Here is an 18,889-nt window from a genome sequence, read left to right on the forward strand (position 1 = left end):
ATGATAATTCGCTTATTGTCAAGTACATTAAATATCATATACGATAATATAACGAGCAACCTAATTTACCATAATTATCAAATACGATATTATCTGAGTTTTGATTAATTTCATTTGTGTAACGAGAATCTTGACCTATTTAAAAATGATACAAATTATTTTAATTGAAAAATAGCGCGATATAACGGGAAACATCGATTTTAAAATTATGATATCGCCGAGCACTGAAAGAAGTTCAATACTTAAAGAATTTTTTGGAAACACAAAATGAATCGAAGAATTTTTTACAAATGCGCGCTATTCTAGTAACTATTAGAAGGATCAAGCTCTTAGCGTGTTTAAATTACTATATACAAATAATTATATTTTCTTTGGTTCAACATGTAAATCAAGTCCTTTTACTAATTTATAAATTATCACCTGTCCTTTTTACAACATTTCTAGGTTAGTACAAAGTGCATATTCCTACTAAATTCATAATAATAAGATTAAATAGATTTGGCATTTATTACATTATTAAGTACATAAGGCACAAGGAGAATTAAAAAAAAACAAAATATCTATATACACTGAAAGAAGGAAAATTAATCAATAATTAATATTGAGAAAAAAGAATAATTTCTCTTTGTTATATTGTTTTTTTAATAAAAGAAATTTGTAGCATAATCATAATTTTTACGTATACATTCAATAATCATATAAAAATGGAAATCATAATTAATTATATATTGCCTAAACCATGACTAATATGAACTTGTCAGGATTTTAAAGATTTTTTTTTTCAAATTTGCAAAGTTTAAACTCTTTATAAATTTATTTATTTTTTAAAATACATTTTTGAATTCAGCCTTTTTTTAAAATATGTATTTCAAATGCCAAAAAATTTTTCCAAAAGTAATTAGTTTTATTTATATATTTTCTGCACATATTTTTTTCTTTAAATACTTATTAAAATAAACTTAAATATATCTTGTTAAATTTCACCACATATAGTCTACAATGTGATGAAGGTAATCTAAAAATTGAATATGAAAATATGTAAATCTAATAATACAATTTTTCAATTTAGATATAAGCACTATTTATTATAAATATTTGAGAAAAAAAAATTAAACAATTTTTTAAAGATAATAAGTTTAACATTAAATTGAAGTTAACCATAAGCTAAACATAATAATTTTACATTGTCATAAAAAATCCATACAAATAATAATTTAATATTCAATAATGTCATATGATTAATAATACAATTTTAAAAAATGTCAATATGCAATTATTTTAATTATTTCATCTGGATTAAATAAAAGTACAATTTCATAAAATTCTGAGTTCATCTAAAATGGCAAAGAGAAGCTTTTTCAACGCCTAGAACAAAATATCTCTTTCAAGTTGTCATTAAAACGATGTCTGTACAAAATAATGGAATTTTACAAGGCAGGATTTTTAGAATTCTATGTTTACCTGAAAGAAAAAAAATTAGTTCATTAAACAAAAATTGATCAGTACACAATAAATTTTTACAATAATACAAATAAGAGTAACTCTAAGTTGTCATAAGTACACAATAATACAAATAGAAAACATTAACCATTTAATAAGTTTCAAAAGTGATATTAAATTATATGTCTGTACAAAAAAATTGAATTTTACAAGGTAAATTTTTTTGCAGAAGAATTTGATCAATAAAAAACAAAAGGTTTTATATTATGCAAAAAAGAAATGTTAACCACATGATAAGCAATATGTATAAATGTTAAACACAGTGTATCAAGTTTGGCAAAAATTATTCTATTTAATAAACGCTCTTTGAACAGCCGACCCAATTTTGAGCGTACGATTACTAATGTTCAACTGCGTAAACTTGTAATTTTGAGCCCAATACAGAAGACAAGGGAACTCCTGGATCAAGTATTGGGAGACATTCGCTTTCGTGGAGAACTTTTAACGGAACTAACCCGCATTTGCATGACATAGAAAGGAAAACCACGAAAACACTTCATTGTCAGCCTGGCGGCCAGGAAATCAATCCATAATCTGTCTACTACTGAAAATATTTTACGTCAGCACTGTGGTCGGTGCGAGCTGGCTGGGAATTCGTATCAATCAGCTATCGCTGGGATTCGAACCTGGTTCCCCTCATTTGAAGACTAACTCTCTATTCTCTGAACTCCCAATGGCTCGGTAACACTCATTCAAAAAAAAAAGTTTTATAAACCACTAAAAATGTAAGACTATAACATAAATATAAACGTCCATAGTTTTTCATTTACTAATTTAATAAAATACAATTTAAATAAAAACTACTCTTTCTAAAAATCATTACAATTTTATTTCAAAATTTTTTAAGATTTTACTGTACAACTTCGACGGAGAAATTACGCATACACTTATAATGTGAGACACGTAAGACGAAACGTTGAAGCACTTCACTGAATAAGCTTTATGAGAATGAAGCGTTTCACTGAATAGGAAGACATTTACAAAAATAACATTTTTTGAAAGCTGCTACCGTGGTCGTAATGAGTTTAGAGAGCACTTCATTCATTATCTCTCTCTCACCCTGGGAGAGAACGATCTTCTCAAGCCATGGGGGGTGGTGGCGAGTGGATGATGATCGTCCTTGACTGATATAGGAAACCAGGGCAAAGAGTTCAATGTCATCAAGGGATGCACGTAATAAATGGAGAGTTGTTGATCTATCGTTCGTTGATTAGCTTTACTTTAGTACGGTCCACTAGCATCGTTAAATTTTAATGATCAGCTCATTAGCTGTCGCCTTGAATAAATATCTGAGATACAATTAACTATTAATTTTAATATCGTTTAAATCTATTAAATTCAATGATTGGTTGTTAGCTGTCGCTTCGTGCAAATTATTCCATAAAATTTTAATTTTTTATTGCTTGTAATATCGTATAAATCTATTAAATTCAATGATTGGTTATTAGCTGTCGCTTCGTGCAAATTATTCAATACAATTCTTTATTGCTTGTAATATCGTATAAATCTATTAAATTCAATGATTGGTTATTAGCTGTCGCTTCATACAAATTATTCAATACGATTCTTTATTGTTTGCAATATCGAATAAATCTATTGCATTCAATGATTGGTTATTAACTGTCGCTTCGTAAAAATTATTCAATACAATTCTTTATTGCTTCAAATATCGAATAAATCTATTAAATTCAATGATTGGTTATTAGCTGTCACTTCGTACAAATTATTCAATACAATTCTTTATTGCTTGCAATATCGAATAAATCTATTACATTCAATAATTGGTCATTAGATTAGCTGTCGCTTCGTGCAAATTATTCAATACAATTCTTTATTGCTTGAAATATCGAATAAATCTATTAAATTCAATGATTGGTTATTAGCTGTCGCTTCGTACAAATTATTCAATACAATTCTTTATTGCTTGAAATATCGTATAAATCTATTAAATTCAATGATTGGTTATTAGCTGTCGCTTCGTTCAAATTATTCAATACAATTCTTTATGGCTTGCAATATCGAATAAATCTATTACATTCAATGATTGGTTATTAGCTGTCGCTTCGTGCAAATTATTCAGTACAATTCTTTATTGCTTTTAATACTGAATAAATCTATCAAATTCAATGATTAGTTTTGCATAAATCTATTAAATTCAATGATTGATTACTAGTTGTAATCTTGTATAAATCTATTAAATTCAATGATTAGCTGTTACTTCGCATAAATTATTAGATACGATAAATTATTGCTTGTAATGTCGTATAAATCTATTAAATTCAGTGATTAGTTATTAGCTGTAATCTTGTATAATTCTATTAAATTCAATGATTAGCTGTCACTTCGAATAAATTATTAGATACGATTAACTATTACTTGTAATACCGTAATCTCGTATAAACATTCAATGATTAGTTATTAGCTGTAATCTTGCATAAATCTGTCTAATTCAGTGATAAACTATTGGCTGTAATATCTTATAACTATGATTCCCCATAATCTCTCATAAATCGATTGGATTCATTGATTGATTATTACCGTAATCTATAGCACTTAGCTATAATCTCCTATTAGTTTATTAGATTCAATGATTAGATCTTAGCTGCAATATCTTATAAATCCAAGGAAATTAAAATTTGCACGTAATGAATTACCATGTTATCACTGTTCTTTTTTGAGAGATAGTAAATCAAGCTATTGGATCCTAGATAAAATTCATGAACATCCGTAACAAAATTACTCAATATAGACTTTCTCATTTCATTATGATTAAGTGTTATAACGAATACCACATATATATATATTACAAATATATGCATTGCATCTAGAAAACTTTCATTACACATATAATTTGGAGAAATTAAGTCATTAAATCAAATTTATAGGAAATATAAGTTTATCATGAAATCAAATAAATATTATAAACGTAATTTTAAATAATACCCATGCTCAATATAAATCGTATTAGCTACATTTTTTGCTTAAAGTAAATTAGAAAAATTAAAGGATTTAATGTGCTTTGAGATTAGGAAGATTTTCTTTTGAGTTGGCATAGCATTTAAAGTTCTCGAAAGCTTATTTCAGTTATACTCGAGTTAATGCAAAATTTTAAATAAGCAGGAGTCTCAATATTTTTGTAAAAATGTAACTTTTTTTCCTAAAAAAACTGAATAATGTAGGGTGAAAAAAATTTTTTAACGTGAATTTGTCCAGATAATTTTTAAAATCTACCTCATTCGATAAAATTAATTATCTAAAATGATTAAATTATTTTTATTTAATTTCGAAAAAGCGGAAAAAACTATTACGCTACTTTTACTTCCATACTATCCTGGCTGCAAAAACCTTATAACTTTCTAGACTCCTTTATACATGTGTCAATTTATACTTTTTTTGCAACGTGTGATCATTATGATTTATTATTATTACTAAGAGAAAAAAAAAACTAAATACATATCGATTTATGTTAAATTTGCATTGAATATTTTAAGTGCATCAAACGCATGATTTTAAGGATTTCTACTAATAGAAGTCACTTAACATAAGACATAAGGCAGAAATAAATTGTTACAAAAAAGTAACTTACTTTTTTAGGAGGGGTGTCTTTGAGATGCCCATGCATTTTGCATCCTTCTGAAAAGGAATTCTCGGGACAGGAGTTCATGGGTCAGGTAGGTAGATGAAGTCCATGACTCAGGCACATCTCCGCTCATCAGTTCCAAACCATGGCTGAGGACATGATTGAGAAACTGAATATAGTCCATGGCAAACCTCAGAGTCTGAATCTTTGAAAGTTTGTCTGAAGGCAATGAAGGAACTTTACGGCGGAGATCAGAAAAAAAGGAATTCAACTGCTGCGTCCTCTGCCTCTCTCTGTTATTAGCCTGAGCTCTCTGAATCTGTGGATCACCTGATGAGCTGCTGCTGTAATAAAAACAAATTTTAAAGTATTCGTGTAAGAACTTGCGTATGTTACTGACAATAGAGTTTTGTATCTATCAAAGAATCAAATTTTAATTATCAAAATGATTCGAACAATTCTTTTGACACTGATTTGATTCAGTAGGTTTGAACTAGTGGTGAAGTTGATTCGAATCAGTTGTCAAGCTTATTATGATTAGTTCGCTGATTTGAATAAACTACATAGATTCGTTTTTGCATTGGTTGAATCAGTGATTAAAAAACGTTAATCTAAATAAAATTCGTTAGCGGATTTTACACTGAACTCTAAATATGCAGATCTCCAAAGGAGCTGTTGCTGTAATAAAACAATAACAAACAAATTTTGAAAAATATATTCGTATAAAAATGCATTACGCTACTGGTGTATCGTAAGAGTTGGGTATTGAATCAATGAATCGAATTCTAATTATCGAAATGATTCCTTGATTCGAACAATTCTTTTAACACTGATGTGAATCACTAGGTTTAAACTAGTGGCTGAGTTGATTCGAATCAGTTCTCAAGTTTATTATGATTAGTTTGCTGATTTAAATTAACTAAGTAGATTCGTTTTTGCATTGGTTAAATCAGTGATTAAAGAACGTTAATCTAAATAAAATTCGTTGGCGCGTTATGACACTAACCGTAGTAACGATCTCATCGATTTAGTACCCATGACTGTTGGTTTGAATAAGTTCATTCTAGAAGCTTGATTACAATCAGGTAAACTAATGAATTACCATTTATTTAAATTACTTGATTTCAATTCGAATTCAATGAATCATTTTGATACTGTTTCTTCAGTAAATAATTTCAGAATTAATTCTAAAACTGATCTAGAAAAATAATTTCAGGATTTTCTTTAAATACTGATTTGAATCAGTGGTTGAGTTTATTTGAATCAGTTCTCAAGTTTATTATGATTAGTTTGTTCATTCCAAATTAACTATGTAGATTCGTTTTTGCTTTGGTTGAATCAGTGATTAATAGAAAACGTTAATCTACATAAAATTCGTTGGCGAATTTCGACTGTGATCTGGATTACAAATACGTCGATTTAGTACCTACCTCCGTTGGTTTGAATAAGTTCATAATATTTGAAGCTAAACGAATCAGTTACCATTGATTTAAATTACTTGATAAATTCGAATTCAGTAAACAATTTTGATACTTTTTATTTTGTAAATAAATAATTTCAGAATTAATTCTGAAACAGATCTATTAAAATTAATTACAGGACTTTTGCTAAGTACCGATAAATAGTTTCAGGATTATACAATAATAGATAGATAATTTCAGATCCATATAAATAATTTCAGGATTTATACATGATTGTATACTATACTATATTATTTTAATTAGTATACTATGCTTTAATTAGTATACTATATTTAATTCTATACTATACTATACTATATTATATTAATAATATCATTTAAAACTAATCAAAAATTACTCTCGCACTGTTTTTCCAACATCATAACTGGTATAAACTAAACAAACTTTAATTTATTTAAAACACATTATTTTGATTATGATACACAGGTACAGTGGAGCATCGTTTATACGACGCCGAAGGGACCACCGAAAAACGTCGTATAAACGATAACGTCGTATAATCGATTTTTACTTCTAAAACTGAAACTAACTCTGTTTTCAGTTAATTTTAATGTTTAACGTGTTGATTTACATAAATTTCTAAATTAGACAAAGCAAAACAAACAAATAACCAAAGAAGAAAAATTGCAGTGAGCCATTTGAATGTATGTTACCTTCAATTATATTTTCTTGCTATTATTCTCTACAATGCTTTGAATAGCGAGTTGAAGTTACTGCTTTCCATGATGCAATTTTAAATTTCTAATCACGGCCAAATCTAATGGCTGAAGCGCACTTGTGCAATTTGCAGGAAAAGAGAGAGCTCTTACATTTTCCAAAATAATTAGTATCGATGGGTGCGCTGGACATTGGTCGATGAATAGCAAAATTTTTCGTTTTTTCCTCTTCATAACATTGTCTAGTTTTTTCAGTCATCTAGTAAAAATTACGGTCGTCATCCAAGCATTCTTGTTGACACCCTTTTCTGTATCATTCATGTTGGCAAATTCCGCCCTTTTTTAAAATACACAAGAAAAAATAAAAAATTAAATAAAGAACAAAATCTAAAAATCGACGTATAACCGATTCTGTGCGTCGTATAAACGATATATTTTTACATTAAAATGAATGGGAATGATTTGGGACCACACTAAAACGTCGTATAAATGTAAACGTCGTATAAGTGATCGTCGTATAAACGATGCTCCACTGTATATTGAATTAAACTACATTTTACTAGATTTATCTAAAAGTGATTTAAACCCCTACAAGGAACAATGGTTTTTTCCCCTCTAAGGTTGTTGGTGGCTGGTTGGTAGCAACGACAATCATAAAATCTGTATTAAACTTCACTGAAAATTTTTTGATGCATTTAAACAAGTATTTAATCTTACTTAAGTCGGGAAAGGGAATTTCAATTCTGAAATCAGTTTTGTTCGAAACGCTACAGATATTTTTTCGAAATGAAATTTTTAGTTTAATTTTTGTCTGAATGCGCAAGTAAAAAGAACGTATAAGTTTACATACATACATTTATACTTATCTGATTCTTTTACAAATAACACTTAAGAAAAAATAGCATGCCCTCAACGTATCGCATCATAAACTAAAATATATTATCACCGTCTTCTTACCACTCCCTACGTAGCAGAGAAGTGGGGATAATTAGTATTTACTCGTGTAAATTTAAAAAAAATCCTGGTTAGGAATCTTTAAAACTGGTTTATTTGTTTATTTTTGAAATCAAAAGATACGGTAACATTTTACGGTACTGTCAATATCCATACCCATTATCTAAATAGTACAGTCGTTATTTTATTTGTTTGGATGAGCAGTTAATTCATTAGTTTAGTAATATTTACTTTTATGTAAACCGTCTTCGAATTAAACAAAAACTAAATTAAATAAAAAAAATCAGAAAAATGTTTTAAATTTAAATATTTGCTTAGCTTACATAAAACTTAAAATGTATCATGTTAATCTTAAAAACAATCAAACGGTAACTGAATTTAATCCGGTTATAAATTAATATATTTGCTAATTCGAGCCGCTTTTGTTTCCTTTCTCCTATATTTCTCTCTTACTTTTTCAAGTATAGAATGTTAATAATCGAATGCTTTCATAGATTGTTAATAAAAAGATGCATTAATATCCAATAAATATTTGGAAATTATGCAAAATAATTGTGCAGTTAAACTAACGTACCAAACTCACAGAGATAAGCAATGATAATAACTATGAATACGACAACAAATAAAGCACAATACCTTGTTATTAATTAACCATTTTCCAAAACAAACACATGGGATATGTCAGGAGGGAAATATGTAAAAATAAGTTACCATCTCCATGTAAATAAATGTCAATTGGTTATGTTACTAATTATAATGTAATTTATTCTAATTAATAAATAATCCTAATGCAATAGTTAGAATAAAATGATATAAATTTATAGTCTAGTGTTTTTTACGATAAAGCTATTTTTCTTAACGATATTGTAAACTCATTAAAATAAAAGAGTAAATAAAGCACACAATTAGTTAAGCTTTAAAAATAACACAGATAGCTCACATGAAAAATGGATTGATTTCACAAAACTGATTACAATAATAAAAATCTACACACTTAATGGTTTATTCTCAAGCATCGATTGCTTATAAATTAAAATTTTTTAATCAAAATATTTATAAAATTTCACATAAGTCGTTTAACATTTTATAGCAAGTTTGAGTAATTTGTTCTAATTTCCTTACAAAATTTATCACACTGATTAAAGTCATCATGAAATATTATTCAGATTATTAAAAATTAATTTTAAAATAAAGAGAGAGAAAAAAATTTTTTTTGCGATGAGAAGAACAACAAGAGAGAGAAAAAAATCGTTTTGATAATAAACGAATTAATATCAAACGAGAAAGAAAAAAAAAAGTTACCTTGAATCAGGAGATATTTTTTTCCTGAATCGATCATACGGATGAGGCCTTCTACTTCTAGTTTGATTAATCGCGATGTGAAAAGGATTCGATCTGGGAAATTGATTCAAAAAATCGTTTGGCACTGACATATGATAACCAACAGTCTTACGGTTCTGAAGTGTAAGATCTGAACACGTTTTTTGCACAGTCTGATTCATAACGCGAATACTAAGATCTTGAGGTTGATGCACAAACATGCTGGAATCGAGATTGGGCAATCGATGATGGTGAATGAAGGAATCGCGATTTTCCGGTGATTGCAAATCCTCACCACATGGAAGTATGCCCATGTCACTTTCAAAAGAATCAGAGGATAGCGCGAAATCGTCTCTCGAATCCAGCTCTTTGGAAAGATTATCCAGCTTGACGGGGATAGAGATTTGTGGGAAGAGGAACTGACACTGTTCGCGGTTGTAAATGGACTACAGTATACAGTGGATGGGTAGGATAAGATATCTATGAATGAACGTTGGTTCATACTACGATGGGACGAGGGGGCTTTTGATTGGACGTTGAAGACGAAATCGTGAAAGGAGAGGAGGTTACTACTTCTTTCTTAAAAACAAGTCTGAAGCAAAGCTTACGCATTTAAAATTAACATTAAAAAAAATCAGTAATACGAATGATTAAATGTGTGATATGTTGAACTAAATTTAATCCTTCAGCATTTTTTACCAACATCGCTGAATTATTCTTTTTTAATAACTATCTAACAATCAAATAAAAGACAACTTACTAGCAAACGATCTTGTTATGATAACCTCGTTCAAACGTCGTTTGAATTAAAATAAATTTAAAATTCGATTTTTACAGTGGGTTTTCAGTCTTTTGGAAAATAAAATGTTATACGCAAACACAGTTTTGCTTATTAGTTCATAAGGGTTAGGTGGTTAGTAACAAAATACAAGTAGTTAATGGTTCCTATTTTCATAAAAATTTTATTACGAGTGTGATGAATCAAGCTACATTAAAGAAATAGTTCTTTTTTATAAAAAACATTTATTTGACAAGCACACATAAACTAAACTAAATTTAATTTAAATACTCGTAATGGGTTAGTAATAGCTTGGCAAAATAAATGAAAGAACCCGTAACGGACTAGTATGAAACATAAATTCAAAACAAAAACTATTCTCACCAAAAATCAAAAGCTCTCTGTTGTTCCATAAATTGTCTCATGATTTTATTTTTAATTCATCTCGTTATATGCTTTTTTTAATTCATGCTTTTGTTAGTCAGATGTTTTTTTTTTTTTTTTTTTTTTTTTTTTTTGATATTATTAGACTTTATACGAGTATGCACAAAAAATTCAGAGATCAAAATATTAGTTTATTAACTACTTATTTAAATTTTCTATTTTCAAGAATTTTAAATTAAAAAAAAAATTGAAGAAAAAAAAATTCTTAAGATTTGTTATATGAAGTATACTTGTAATTGAATTGTGATAAATTTTTTAAAATTTTTAATTATAACTAGCAGTTTCAAATGAAAGAAGAACTTATTTCTTTTATAAGAAATAAATCAATATAGTATGTAGTGTATAAGATATTCTATCAGACGATTAAGAGTGGAATATTAATTATTTCAATATTTAGTTTTGTCAATTTCTTGTAATAGGCAATTAAAATTTAGATACATATAATTGTTTCACTATTTTTGTTAATTTCTGAAAATATACTATGCAGATAATACTAGACAATTAAAATTCAGATACATTTAGATGTTTCAATGCAATTATTTTTTCCACTAAAAGAAAATATACTATGAAGGAAACACTAGAAAAATATTAAAAGTTTCAACATTTAGCTTTGTCGATTCAGAAAATATATTATTGGGATAGTACTAGGCAGTACTAACATTCAGAGTCTCTGGAGTCATGGACTTGGTTTAGCTCCGCTAACCGTGTGGGCCAGCAACAACAGTACTAACATTTATGCATATTTAATTGTTCTGATATTTAGTTTTCTCTACTTCAGAAAATAGACTATGGAAATAATTCTGACAGTTAAAATCTAAAAGTACTGAGTTGTTTCAATATTTAACTTTATACATTTCTAAAAATATACTATGAGAATTATAGTAGGCAATTACAATTCAAAAAAAATCAAAATAAATGCTTCTTATTCATTACTAAAATTTACTTTTTAAATTAAGTATCTGAAAATAATTTGAAAGAATTTTTTTCTTTAAAATGCTGAAAGGTTCAAAACTGTATTACAGATTTCTTAAAGTTCAAGAAGGAAAAAAAAATTAAAAACAAAATAATCAGTTACCTGTTAAAGCATTTTAAATTAAAAGAAAATTTCTTACCTGCTGGACTCGGAACGCTTCCTTTTTCTCGGTCGGATATATTTTTTCTCTCCGGTCTCTTTGAACTTTTCCTGGGATTCTGGATTCGTCTTAACGTAATTATCAGTTTCAGACTCTCTGGGTAGAATCAATGGATTCGTCTTAGCATAATTAACCGTCTCAGACACTCTGGGAAGATTAAATGGATTCGTTTTAAGGTAGTTATCCGTCTCAGACTCTCTGGGAAGATTCAGTGGATTCGTCCTAACGTAATTATCCATCTCAGATGCTCTGGGAAGATTAAATTGATTCGTTTTAACGTAATTATCCGTCTCAAACGCTCTGGGAAGATTAAATTGATTCGTCTTAACGTAATTCTCCGTCTTAGAAGAGCTGGGGAGATTAAATACTAAGTTCCAGTCAATTTCCGAAGTCATTGCTTGATAAATAAAATAACAACAGAAGATAACAAGTACGTTTACTAGTACGTTACTGTTGTACTTTGCTACAAGTATAACTTTTGCAACTACAAATGAAAAGTAGCTAAGTTTTCTTTACTATTCATATTTCTTTCAAGTCTATTCAAAAAAGTATGGACCAATAAGAAGTCAATTCTTGGTTACCTGGACCACCTTTGAATAAAAGATTGCATACCCTTTAACCCCACCCCCAAAATAGAGTATCTACCCCTTGGTTCCTAGTTCCGGTTTCTTATCAGTAACGTATGAACTTTTTTAGGTCTGAGTTTAAAACATTAAATTTTGTTTTTTTCTAAATAAAAGTTTATTTTTAAAAAAATTATAATAAATATAAATTTTTAAAAAGTTTAAAATAAATTGGTGATAATATTTTAATTGCATTATAATCAGATAATTGGGAGAAACTTGGATTAAGAGACAAGACAATAAAAACTAAAGAAACATTGAAGAATAAATTTTTAAAAGCAGTATTGATAGTAAAAAAAAGCTTTTCTGAAAAAGTATAGCGCAAGCAAGATAATTAGTTTTATCACCGACTTTAAAATTCAAACTAATTATTCCAGCCTATATAAAAATTTATTTATTTTAACTAGGAAATATTATTTAAAATTTAATATGTACTCCGATGTGAAATTAGCATTGGTGAAAAATGTATGGTAAATGTAAAATAATGTGATTAAAAAAGTAAAAACCATTCGGATGACGATTTCATATATTATCTGACTATGAATTAAAAATTTATGTCTTAAATCTAATTAATTTCTTATGTTCATACGTTTCATGTGTGCTTATGTTTTCGTAATTTAATCTTTTAAATTTCATAAGTTTATTTTACTTTTAATTCAATTCAATTTTAAAAATTATTTTAACTAAAAACTTACTCAAAGTAAAGTTTTTTTTTTTTTTTTGAAGAAGAAGAAAATATGAGATACGATTAAAATATTAATTTTTCCATTGTCAGACTATTAACCTTGTTTTTTAATGAAAAAATTAATAATTAAATCTCATGTTTAAATTTATTAATGTCTTAGAATTATCTTATTTAATTTTAACCTTAAAATTTCAAATAAAAAATAATTCGAACTCAGACTAAGTGTTAAAGTAAACTTTACAAAAAACAATGGATAATGAGAATATTTGACCGTGTTTAAACTGATTACTGTTCAGTGTTTACTCCTAATTGTTTGGAATCTAATATATAATGTCTATAAACAATTATAATATTTAAAACCGTAATGGTATCTAGAAGTTAAGTTTTGTTTTATAAATTATAAAAATTCGAAACAATGCTATTTAAAATTAAGTTGTTTAATTCCTTTTTTTTAAATTTTTTGATGAAACCAAATATTTAGCGTTTATTTTTGCTATCATAAAGTAAAAGAAAAAATACTATTAATTATATTTTTCAAAACAAGTAAAACCGTAACAAAGAGATGAAAAAGCTCAATTTTTTTTCCATCAATCATTTTCTATACTTTTTTACAGTTTTTTTTTAAATTTTAGTATTTTCTTTTCTTTTTTTTCTTTGTTTTTCTTTACAGCTTTAGTAATTTCTAATGCAGATCAGAAAACAAACTTCAAAATCTAGCAGGATCAAAGTAAACTGTTCGAAAAGTGCTGGCAGGATTGAGACTCGAACCTAAAAGATTGTATGCAAAAAAGTGCGATCCATTATCAGTGTCGAAAACCTAAATCTCTTATCAACATCATAATGTTTTATACTCCAACAATACTAGTTGCAAAATGCAGCGTTTTAAATTTTGTGGAAAACTTTCTGCCAGAACTAAGTGCTGTTCGAAATTTACAATAAAAAAAATGACTAAAATTTTTTGTTTTTATTTATTTGTTTTTTTGATGGAAGTTATCAAACACGCTATTGAAGACTTGCAACTTACTGAAAATAAATGAAGATAATGCATATGTAGCGTAAATCTAAGGATAAAACTAAAACATATACTTCAACATTAAAATTTTTTATCATTATTTAAAAATATTTTTTTAAATTTTATTTAGCTATTAAAGAATGTACATTTTACTGCCTATGCTTGTAACTTTGCCGAGATTGACCATTTTTTACCTTATCAGTTAGGTACACAGGAAATAGTTCAGAAGTAAACACAAAAACATATGGTTTTGATCAAGAAAATGCAACAATCCTGACTCTTCTGCAAATTTCTATGGAAAGGTAAAACCATGCTTGAAAAGCATCACATATACCGATTATCAATGGATGCATCGACATGACAATCCATCACTGTTAATTGAATCCGGTTTCATTCACATTCGGTTTGCAATAGGGGTTGATAAATTGGCTCTTCCCGGATCTGAAATCACAAAGAGTAAAAAGTGAGACACAATAAGCCTGTTAGAAAGTTAGTATAGTTAATCTGGGAGTCAGTTATACCTGTTCAACAGTTGTCCATTAAATCGAGGGATGAGTTGCATCGAAATCCTAATCTTGTTTGAGCATTAAATAATAATGGAAATATTATAAAACATTAAAATAATCCTAGAAAAAGATAGGAAAAAAATAAAGCAAAAATTTAAAAATATGACAGCATTTGAAGATATGAATTTTTGAAAATTATTTCCTATTATAGTTTCAAGAAATAGAGCAAACAGATTGATGAAAAATTAACATAAATATCATTTTCAGTGGTTTAAGAAAATAAGGAAACAAGAACCCACTAATAAATGGTACTTTAAGACGAAGGACATACATCATATCAGGAAGAAGAAAAAAAAACGCTAATCTTTTAAACTTGCGAAGAGTTGTAAGTTCTTCCTTGCCACTTCTGAAGTTTGAAGGTAAATATCAAGCAAATTTAAGACGTACTTATTTTCTAACACCATCTTTTTTAAATAGCTATTTAAAAGCCCAAGGGACCTTACTTTTAATATATATACATAATTTTTAATTGCGTAAATATAATCTGACACTAAATATTAGCACTTTAAAATTATCTTAAAACAAATCAAGGAAATTAAAATGTAAAAAACATTAAACCAACCTTTTAATAGAACAATACCAATCATTTAGGTTTGTATTATTATCATTGGCTTTAGAACTCAAATTATTATTTTGCATAAATATAACAGTAGAGAATCACATTTAAAAATAAATCAGTTTGCATTTTCACTTTTGAGAATGGACAATTGTTTAAATCATTGATAAAATGATTAGTTTTTAAATTCTTTAAAAAAATAGATTGCATATAACATTAGTATTCAAAACTACAATTTATAGTTAAAAATTTATAAAGAGATTTCAAAAAATGATCATAGAATCATTCTTGAAAAGCAAAAAAAATATTTTATAGACTCTAAATATTTATTTTTAAATGAAAGGCATATCTTAAACTACATTGGTTTATAAATTATTCCATAACAACAGATTTTAAAATACGCAAATTTTGTAAGTTGATTTTAACGGAATTCGTTAAAAATATGAGAATTTTAAATTTAATATCACATTTCTATTATGAATAAACAACCTTAGTGACAATAACCATAAAAATTATGAAATATCTCAATTTTCAATTGATTAGATTTAATATGCAATTTTTTTACGAGTTAAAATAAATAGATAAAAATAGTAAAATAAGTATACAGATTATTATTTTTGAACCGTTTTTAATCCTTTTTTTGTTTTGTAATAAGACAAAATAAACGGATTAAAAACGATAAAATCTGTCACTTTCCAACATATTCATTGACTTTTTTCTAATCCTGCGAACACCAAATTATAAATAAATAAAGAAAAATTGACAAAAACTAAACAATATGTTGTTAGTTGCGTAATTTATGAAAATTTTAATTAGCAATCGTAACTTTAATTCCTATAAAAAAAATTTACGGAAATCGACTGTTTTTTTCTAAAGAAAATTAGTATCTAATTGAATTAGTTAGTCTCAATCCTTTAGCTCATTCTTGAGACTTTAACAACTTCTGTCAAAGACTAGATATCGTTGGAAAAAAAATTTAAATAAATAAATTTAAACAAAATCGTTTTCAGTATGAAATTTATTAAGGAAAACATATTGTTTTCCTTTATAAATTTCATACTGAAAGAATTTCACAGCTAAAGAAGGGGAAATTTTTAAATAGTATGCGTAATTTCAATTCTTAAATAAAATTTTACGGAAATCGACTGTTTTTTTCTAAAGAAAATTAGTATCTAATTGAATAAGTTAGTCTCAATCCTTTAGTTAATTTTTGATACTTTAACAACTTCCGTCAAGGACTAGATATCGTTGGAAAAAAATTAAATAAATAAATTTTAAAACAAAATCATTTTCAGTATGAAATTTATTAAAGAAAACATATTGTTTTCCTTTATAAATTTCATACTGAAAGAATTTCATACTAAAGAAGGGGAAAATTTTAAATAGTAAGCGTAACTTCAATTCTTATAAAATTTTTACGGAAATCGACTGTTTTTTTCTAAGGAAAATTAGTATCTAATTGAATAATTTTTTCTCAATCCTTTAGTTAATTTTTGATACTTTAACAACTTCTGTCAAAGACTAGATATCGTTGGAAAAAAATTAAATAAATGAATTTTAAAACAAAATCATTTTCAGTATGAAATTTATTAAAGAAAACATATTGTTTTCCTTTATAAATTTCATACTGAAAGAATTTCATACTAAAGAAGGGGAAAATTTTAAATAGTAAGCGTAACTTCAATTCTTATAAAATTTTTACGGAAATCGACTGTTTTTTTTCTAAGGAAAATTAGTATCTAATTGAATAATTTTTTCTCAATCCTTTAGTTAATTTTTGATACTTTAACAACTTCTGTCAAAGACTAGATATCGTTGGAACAAAAATAATAAATAAATAAAATTTAAAAAAATCATTTTCAGTATGAAATTTGTAAAAGAAAAAATTAACTTTTTTTCTATTTACTATTTAAGTTCTGTCGAGTTATTGTTTCCCTGAACATCGAAGGAGCCATCATACTACTGCGCACATCACCTCTGCGCATCCGATTTCAAACACATGTTAACTTACCTCCCTTATGATTCTTGTGTCACTCTCGCTCCCTTTCTGAGCGGCTCACTTATAACTCAGCATGAAACTGCTCACCAGAACTTTTGAAGTTGCCTCCACGTATGATAAGGTAACCACGCATTCAACACCTAGATCCGGCTCTGTTGTTCGCATGATTGACACTTATTGGATAATTATAGCAACAGAGGGATAAGGGATAGATAAATTGACTTCGAACCCCTTCTTTAGGATAGAATCTAAAAAGGGGTTTCATTTGATATTTGGTATCAAAAACAGATGTGGACAGGTTGTTGTGACATGCTGTCTATAGATAAAGCAAGAATGAAACTGTTTTTTCCCGAAATTGGCCCATCCAAAATAATATTAGTGAAATAAAACAAATAAATAAAATTAATAATTTAAAATAAAACCAACGATTATAAGAAATTAAATGTATTAAATTAATGATAATAATAATTATTACCAATATTTAAATTTTTCATAGACTTCGCTTAGCACTTGAGGTTTTAATTTTTTTTTCCTTTTACTTGTGAAGCAAAATTTGTTTGAATTAATAATTAATTAATTTTGATTTAATTAATTAATTAATAAATTAAATAAATAATTAATTTTTAAGTTATTGTGTGCAGTTATTCAGCGTTTCATTAAGTTGAGTTAATTTTTTTTAACTACGGAATCCTATTTGATTGAATTTCTTCTGACGGAACACTTTTAAAGTTGTTTTTCGAAAGCTCCGTCGTAATATGAAATGATGCTTTTTTTTGCGAATAATATTGCAAATGTTATTTATGCTGTTTTTACAACTGCTGTGAATTTTCAACTGTTACTCTTGACTGTTAGGTTACATTCAGCCTATCTAGCGCTGTAGGCGCTTATTTTGAAAATGGCGCAAAACGTCAATATGGAGAAAAGCCACAGTTTTGTGAAAATGAAAAACTTTTGTGGTCTAATTTTTAAATATTTAAAAACTTACTCCAATGCTGCATTGCCTGGGCTCTTAAAAATTTGCAAAAATTGAGAATAAAGCACTGATTTAGATAATTTTCATTCAGATGGAGAAATGTCGCCAAATTGGCGATTTTTAAAAAAGTTTAACAATTTTTAAAATATTTAAGTTATTTGTCTGTTCTAATGCCCAGATAATTCTTCACGGCAAGATTATCTATATAGTTTAAAATCATTGCATTGCTTCAAGTGTCAGGCATTTAAACTATGGATTTTTTATTTTCCTTGGTGACAGAGATTCGAAAAACAGCGTTAAATAAAATTCATTAGCAGGTGTAAGTAAGCTAACCAAGAGAAAAAAAACTGCAAACTAATTTTAAAACTTTTAATGTAAAAAATGAAAATTTTTCATTGTTTCATTAATTTCAGTCTTAAAATTACTTTTTATGTTAGGTAGTTGAAATAGCAAGCCTGAAGCTGTTTTTAGTCCAATCAATTTTTTTTTCGTTGGGCTACGGATAAATTAAATTGTATAAACTAAATTGAATTATGGTTTTAGAAAAAGAACTATAAAAACTGTGTGAATAGTTATCTGAGATAAATAATTCTTTATTCCGGAATTCGGTTATTTTATTTTGAATTTAA

General features: G+C 27.2%; 1 protein-coding gene and 1 long non-coding RNA gene across 2 annotated transcripts; both read right to left on the reverse strand.

The window, feature by feature from the left end:
• Positions 1–845: 845 nt before the first annotated feature.
• LOC107440133 (twist-related protein 2-like) lies at positions 846–9,925 on the reverse strand (the record flags this gene model as incomplete). The annotated part of the gene is given in 3 exon segments (NM_001323807.1): positions 846–1,461; positions 5,087–5,424; positions 9,474–9,925. Coding segments are annotated over 2 exon segments (666 nt in total). The 3' UTR covers positions 846–1,461; positions 5,087–5,090.
• Positions 9,926–14,206: 4,281 nt separating this feature from the next.
• On the reverse strand, positions 14,207–17,454 carry LOC139426956 (uncharacterized). The gene is made up of 3 exons (XR_011638092.2): positions 17,300–17,454; positions 14,688–14,792; positions 14,207–14,607 (listed from the first exon to the last, which is right to left on the reverse strand). It is a non-coding gene; the product is annotated as an uncharacterized LOC139426956 (long non-coding RNA).
• Positions 17,455–18,889: the final 1,435 nt, after the last annotated feature.

This window comes from Parasteatoda tepidariorum, chromosome 3 (genome assembly GCF_982258835.1).
Source record: "Parasteatoda tepidariorum strain Cologne lab strain chromosome 3, Ptep-v5.0, whole genome shotgun sequence".
Classification (NCBI taxonomy): Eukaryota; Metazoa; Arthropoda; class Arachnida; order Araneae; family Theridiidae; genus Parasteatoda; species Parasteatoda tepidariorum.